Below are 7,443 nucleotides of genomic sequence, written 5' to 3'. Positions count from 1 at the left end.
ACATATATAAAAGCATACACAATCATTAAACATGTATCCAATCTGACTACATGAATCAATACGAATCTGTATTTAAGTCAATGACTTGTTATCTTATCTCAACTTATTTCTAACCTAGGGATCCCGATCTAATTTAGACTTCGGCATGCTGTATCGAATGTATACAATAGAAGTCGATCTACATCTAAGCTCATCGATACACCGTAAGTCTAGAGTCTTCGCGGTTCTGACAAAGACTCGGCGGTTCTGCCCTAGACTCAAACTCTGGCTCTGCTATCATTCCATAGACTAAACATATCAATCTGATAATTTGCAAATATCAATGCAATAAAATAAGGTATGTGATTTTGGGAAACTCAAGTCAAACCTAACTCGAGTTGTGCAATCCCGAATCAACATTTATTTATACCTTTCTTGATGTCGCTCTGATACAATCAAAGTCTTGATTCAACGTCTGTCACTGTTCAATATGGCAATGACAATATCAATATACTGTATCAATATTCTAATCAAAACACGATATCTCTGTTTTATCAAATTCTGACGGTACAACCGTATAATTCTTTGATACCGGTGATACCACACCAGTATATACTAATTCTAATAATTTATAATCAACCACCGTACAAATCTGACATCACATCTCAATCAATTTAACTCTGAAATTTATAACAATTCCATACTCAATCTGTTTCTTAATCTGACTTCGATTCTATGATGCCTACTATGTCAAGAACACCATATATGAATTGTATCTGATTCTGGACATAGCATAATTTCAAATCTTAACAAAACGTAACAAAACTTACGTCCTGTTGTAGCTGTCGTTGCTAGGAACACGGTGCCGTACTCGGATTCAAATTCTGGTAACCGAATTAACCAAAATCACAATTCTCGCACAAAACCAAGTTTTGAGAATTTCCTGAAGCTTTCTCTCGGTTTTTCCTTGCAAATGTCGAGGAAATGATGTTTATATATATATCAATTGCATGGCTAAAGGACAAGAGTCCACTCCAATCAAATATTGCACTTTAGCCCCTGAATTCTTCACTATTTGCAATTCAGTCCTCAAAACTCTTTTTAATTCCATTTCAATCCTAATTAATCACAAAATTTATGGAATTTAATTCATAATTCCAAAATTCGTATATTAAATAATCTCGGATTAAAATGATATAATCTCGGGCCTTACAATGATATTGATAGATGTTGAGTTCTTTTAAAACAGCAGACTATGATATTTGGTTGCATTTTAGATTTTGTGTAATTGTAGTTATTCGTAGTCATTGATTGGAAGAATTTTAAAACGCATTATTAACGTATTTAAATATTTATGAGTGTGTATTTTTCATTCATAGTTTTTTTTAAAAAAATATTTCATTAGAATTTTAAGTAATAGGGGTGTGTTTGGTTGAATGGATTAAATAAGGATAGATTAATAGTCAAATATTTATCGTTAAAATTTTAAGTTGTTTTAATAATCATTTTGACCCGGTTTAAGATCCAATTTTATGGATAACTATTTGATTAATAAAATTGGAACTTAAACTGGGTCAAAATGATTATTAAAACATCTTAAAAGTTTAACGATAAATATTTGACTATTAATCTATCCTTATTTAATCCACTCAACCAAACACACGTTTCTGATATAACAATGTCATGTACCAAAAAAACTCAGTGATGATTTCAATTTTATTTTAAAAGCTTAAATTAGCTTTTAGTGAACAAGATAGTAAAATCTAAACGGAAATAGAGTGAAGATTTATTTGAAATTTACACTTTGAAAATCAAGAAAAGAACCTTTTTTAAAAACAACATTTTATCCTTTTTTCTAGGCTTCTCAATAAAAAATACGGGAGCGATGACCCTTTCTGACTTTCATTTTTTTTTCTCTGCCCCTTTTTCACCCATTGCCAACTTAACCACCCCACCATATCTTTTGATCAATATAAATTATTAATATATTTGAGTAGATCTCTTATGAGACAGTCTCACGAATCTTTATCTATGAAACAAGTCAAACCTATCGATATTCACAATAAAAAGTAATACTCTTACCATAAAAAATAATACTTTTTCATGGACGACCCAAATAAGATATCTGTCTCACAAAATACGACCCGTGAGACCGTCTGGCACAAGTTTTTTCTTATATATTTTTATCTATATAATTAATTATTAATTGTTATATTATGTACTTGGTCTTCGTATTTTTTTTTCCAAAATTATTTAACTATATGATATGAAAATATAGGAAAATTATTAATAATATAAGTAAGTTTATATAATATGCATTTTACAAAAAAAATTATTTAAATATTCTCACAATATTTTATGTCACGCTCAACTATAAAACAAATAACATATCACCATATTCATATATTTTTCATTCTACTCCAAATTAATATTATACTATTTTCGTCTCATTTATTTAAATTTTATTTTTTTCTCAAATAAATAAATTATTATATATATATATATATATATATATATATATATATATATATATATGTAGTTGTACTTTTTCTTGTTTTACTAATAAACCCTTATTAACTAAGTCATGGAAAACATATAGCTATATTTTAAAAAAAAAAATCATAACGAATAAAATAGAAAATATGTATGTAAATTAGTTTTTTTCTTAATTCACGTGAAAACAAAAAATTTGAGACGAAATAATACTAATTAATATTTATGGATGATGTGTGAACTTAGCTTAAATTTCATGAATCAATTTTTGGATATGAATATCACATTTATGTCATTAATATTTAATGGGTGTGTTTGGTTGAGTAGATTAAATAAGGATAGATTAATAGTCAAATATTTATCGTTAAAATTTTAAGATGTTTAATAATCATTTTGACCCGATTTAAGATCCAATTTTATTAATCAAATAGTTATTCATAACATTAGATCTTAAACCGGGTCAAAATGATTATTAAAACAACTTAAAATTTTAACGATAAATATTTGACTATTAATCTATCCTTATTTTGTATTATTTTTTATACAAATTTAATAAAAATGAGTATGAATGATCTGTTTTACATATCCATAACTGAAATACAAAATACTTACTAATTAAATTTTTATGTAATATATATAATTTTATATTTATTATTTTATATATGAAACACGAAAATTTTAAGTATCTCCATGTTCATAACATCCCTAATAATAAAACAAATAACAAATCATACAAAACGATAATCCAACTCATTTGAGTATTGTACAAACCCCTCCAATCCTCTCCCCCTTTCCTTTATTCTTCCACAGAGCTCACATTTCTCGTTGCCCGCCCCCTCATCTTCTTCCATCAAAATCTCCCTGCTCTGGTTTGTTGAAATCCCCACTGTAACAGATTTTCACTCCATTTTCACAGTTACAAGAAACAGACCCTTGTTTTCTTTACGTAAACTGAATAAAATTGCGAGAAAACCCTTATCAACCACAGCTGAAAAATGGTGGTGATTCTGGTCCTTATCGTTGCATTACAGTTCCAATTTCATGGGTCCCTCGCGGGTTTGCTCACTGAACCGGCGCAACCGCTGAAACCGGGAGATTACAACACCGTTCCCGCTTTTCCGGTCCAGACGGACGTCAAAACCTGCAGGCTGGACTTGTCGGCGGAGCTGTTCGGCGGCGTGAGCGCGGCCTGCGGCCGCAACCTCGACCGCAGCCGGTGTTGCCCTGTTCTGGCCGCTTGGCTCTTCGCGGCTCACGCAAGGTCGGCTCTGCAGGTGTCGGCGACGGCTCCGCCGGCCAGCTCCGACTTGCCGATGATGCCTGACGACTCGCAGAAGTGCGTGAACTCGCTGCAGAGCTCGCTGCAGGGCCGTAACATTTACTTGCCGCAGCCGAACGCTTCTTGCGACGCCGTTCTGTGCTTCTGCGGAATACGGCTGCACCAGATTACTTCCCTCAGCTGCCCCGCGGCGTTTAACATCTCCGGAAACTACAGAAACGCCACCCCCACCGCTGCTGTTTTGAACTTGGAGCACAGATGCAAGAATTCTTCATACTCAGGATGTACAAACTGCCTCGGTGCTCTGCAAAAGGTTAGGAGTCATTTTCTCAAATCCCACTTTTTTTTAAAAGAAAAATAAAATTATTTTTTAAAATAGATAATGAATAACATATTTAATTCCAATCATTGGTTGAGTAAATGCTATTACATTTATTACAGTTGAACATGTTTTCCTTGTTTAATTTAAGAACTCACTCATAGAAATATGGTGCCATTCTTGATACTACAATATTTTTTCCTAAGAAATTTAGGTATTTAACTTTTAATTTCATTTTATATACAATTTAATTAGTTTGTCTACATTTATGATTTTTAGTACTACGTGGTTTTTTCAAATGAGGTGGAAATGATTAAGGAAAATCAAGAAAATGTTGTCGATAATGTTTGACAGTTTGACTATATATTATCGTATATTTAAATCTTTTTTGATTTTTGGGTATTTGTGTTTTTCATTGTTACATTGTAAATCAAAATGATTTTTGAAATAATTAGTTTCTATAAAGCATCTTGAAAGGCCACATCAAGAAAAAATTGCATGGAAACTAGAGCCATTGTTCGAAAGGTGCCTTTTCACCTTTTTCTTAGACTTTTTCAGTTTCGTATCATATTCATACTGTGGAGCATTATTTATTGCAGAAATAGGTTTTAGAATAATCAAGAAAAGACCAGATTTGAAATTTTTTGTGATAAAAAAGATGGTCACTTCTCAAAGATATAGAGGAAAGCATAAGATAATGTATACAAGAATACAAAAACCAGAGAAGCGCCAGCCATTGTTGGTGGCCCTAGATAGATGGAAAGTGACCCACCACCGTTGAACTAAATTGGCCAAAACTTCACCACTTGGTTTCACTTGAATATTTTCTGTATGAAAATAAATGTGGGTATTATGCATTAACTCGATGTTCATCGTTTAGTGTTATACATTACAGCGACCATTTTATAACATGCACAAAATTTTATATGAAATGATCGTGATGCAAAATGACCCAATTACCATCGTTTCTGGAACGTATTTGCAGCTGAAGGGCAATGGCAAAAACGGTACAACAGAAGGGGACGACCGGACGAGCAAAATGCTCAGCAGGGACTGTCAGCTGATGGGGCTGACGTGGCTCCTGGCCCGCAACAAGACCGCGTACATTCCCACTGTCTCCGCTGTATTGCGCGCCATCATGTACAGTGCGCACCCCCCCTCCCACCAGTCCACCTGCTCCCCTGACCAGGAGAACATGCCCCTCGCCGTCGATTCTCTGCAGTTGGAGAAATACGATTCGTCCGGTTGCAGGACTGGTCTGTGTATTCCGTTGATGATTAAAGTTTTGCCCCTAATCATTCTTTTGGCGTAGGGTCGGGTTACCTTGGGAGTGGTTGGGGGGTATTCTCGTCCTTCCGCGTTACATGTTGCCCCCCCTGCTAGCTATAATCTTTTGTGTTTTTGCATTTGATTTGTGAGGGGTTCACGTGAAAGGCAGTAGCTACCGCTGGGGTCATTTTGTCCCACTGTAAATTTGATTTCAGACATTTGGGTAATCATATCCCTTTTTAACATGTAGTACGAGGAAATCTAAGGTTTTTGTTACTCTACTTATTAGACATGAATAAAACCTATCTTTCTTTATATCTAGGCAGAAATATTAGAATTCAAAATCAAGTTTGTGTTGTTTTACTTTGGATGTCCAGTTTGATCGAAAATTTCAAACGCAAAAGAGACGCTCGATGCCAAAATGCAAAGATTGTGGAATTTGGAAAGAATGGGGTGTCATTACTAGCTATTTTCTCTAACGAACAAAGTATTAATATGTTCAAACTTGCCACATGTATAAAAGGAATACTGAAACCCCAGAAATCATATAATATGTAAAAAATTTCAAGTTAGACACTATCATTTGAAATTAAGTACATTCTCTCTAGCTATGAGAATAATACTTCATTTTAGTCTATAGTTTAATTTTCTATTGAGATAAGTATACTGATCTTGTCCATTTTTGGCTTTATCCTCACATGTGATATATTCCTGCCCATGTGTCTATTTGTTTGGCTTCATGCACACAGCACGGACCCATGGAAATAGGAAGAAAAGATTCATTGTTAGATAGTTGATATAAATGATTTAAGATATCATGAATAAAATAGCATTTTTTTTTTAAATTTCGAAATGAACCGCATTAATTAACCGAACTAGTTGGTTTTGAATTTCTTCTATAAAATATATAGAGGGGGTCTCATGTGAGACCGTCTCACGGATCATAATCTGTGAGACGGGTCAACCTTACCCATATTCACAATAAAAAGTAATACTTTTTTATGGGTGACCCAAATAAGATATCCGTCTCACAAATACGACTCGTGAGACCGTGACCGTCTCACACAAATTTTTTCCAATTATATATGTGCATTCATTTTGAAATGGGAGCCTAAGAGGACCAACTAAGAACCAATTAGTATGTTGGTATCATATATATTGTAATGCAAGAAAATCAATAATTGATTTCAATGTTAATTATTTTTTTATTAATATGAACAAGAAAAAGCCTAGCAAAGCTAGCTCACAAGTCCTAATAAAAAGTGGGTATAAAACGTCAACTTGGGTGAAGAATTTAAAATGTAGAGGCACGGTTTTAGGAGAGAATCACGGTTGGATGTTTGTCTTAATTGGCTCCATCTTCGATTTACGGCAGAATTTGTTGTATATTTTAATATATTTACGTGTATAAAAAAATAACTAAAAAGAAAGTGAAACGGTTGTTATAATTGAAGGGAGCAGTGGCATTAATCTTGAGTGAATAGGTGGCAGTTCTGCCCTCTTCACTCTCGAAATACAAAATACCAACTATGATTCCTAATATATGTTTCAACTTCCGGGGCGGGGTGATTTCCCTATAAAAAGTTATAACTGTTTTTCCTCAAGGTGTTTAATTTGCTCTTTCAATTTCGTTTGCTTTGAGGGTTTTGAAAGAGGATCAGTTACGGTGTCGGTTGCGCGACAGAAGTTTCAAAAACGAAAATCATACATTTTCATGAGCAAGAAAACGAGCACCCAAAAAAGTGTGTAGCAAATACAAAAACACTAAATATGACATTCATAGAGTGTTTAAGAAAATTTTACCTATCAATCACAAAGGATTAATGATGGCTCCAACTTAGTTTTAAAAAACTAAGCTCTTGAAAGGGATGACCCAATCTACAAGTTTTCCAATGAGCACTCATTGCTCAAAATCAAGCCCACCACTTGCAAGCTAGAACCACCTTACACTTGCACTAGAAAATATAAGGCATTTTCTTTGAGAAGTATATGAATTCCTCAACAACTTGAAGAACAAAATTTGAGAGAATATTGAAGAAAAAATCCTCCAATATTTCGGCCAATTAGTGTAATGGGAGAGAAGGATGAGTTGACTTGGTGTGTG

General features: G+C 33.6%; 1 protein-coding gene across 1 annotated transcript; it reads left to right on the top strand.

Moving 5' to 3' along the window:
* Positions 1–3,212: 3,212 nt before the first annotated feature.
* On the top strand, positions 3,213–5,656 carry LOC140814596 (uncharacterized GPI-anchored protein At4g28100). Its single transcript, XM_073173628.1, has 2 exons — positions 3,213–4,064; positions 5,056–5,656. The coding sequence occupies exons 1-2, from the start codon at positions 3,468–3,470 to the stop codon at positions 5,380–5,382; spliced, it is 924 nt and encodes a 307-aa protein (XP_073029729.1). The 5' UTR covers positions 3,213–3,467; the 3' UTR covers positions 5,383–5,656.
* Positions 5,657–7,443: the final 1,787 nt, after the last annotated feature.

This window comes from Primulina eburnea, chromosome 15 (assembly GCF_022965805.1).
Source record: "Primulina eburnea isolate SZY01 chromosome 15, ASM2296580v1, whole genome shotgun sequence".
Classification (NCBI taxonomy): Eukaryota; Viridiplantae; Streptophyta; class Magnoliopsida; order Lamiales; family Gesneriaceae; genus Primulina; species Primulina eburnea.
This window is presented reverse-complemented; position numbering and strand designations above follow the sequence as displayed.

What these genes read in the sequence shown, in the direction of transcription:
- LOC140814596 (XM_073173628.1), top strand. Translation starts at nt 3,468, where the DNA reads ATGGTGGTGATTCTGGTCCTTATCGTTGCATTACAGTTCCAATTTCAT. An exon ending in GCCTCGGTGCTCTGCAAAAG is followed by an intron (nt 4,065 to 5,055) that starts GTTAGGAGTCAT and finishes ACGTATTTGCAG; the next exon opens with CTGAAGGGCAATGGCAAAAA.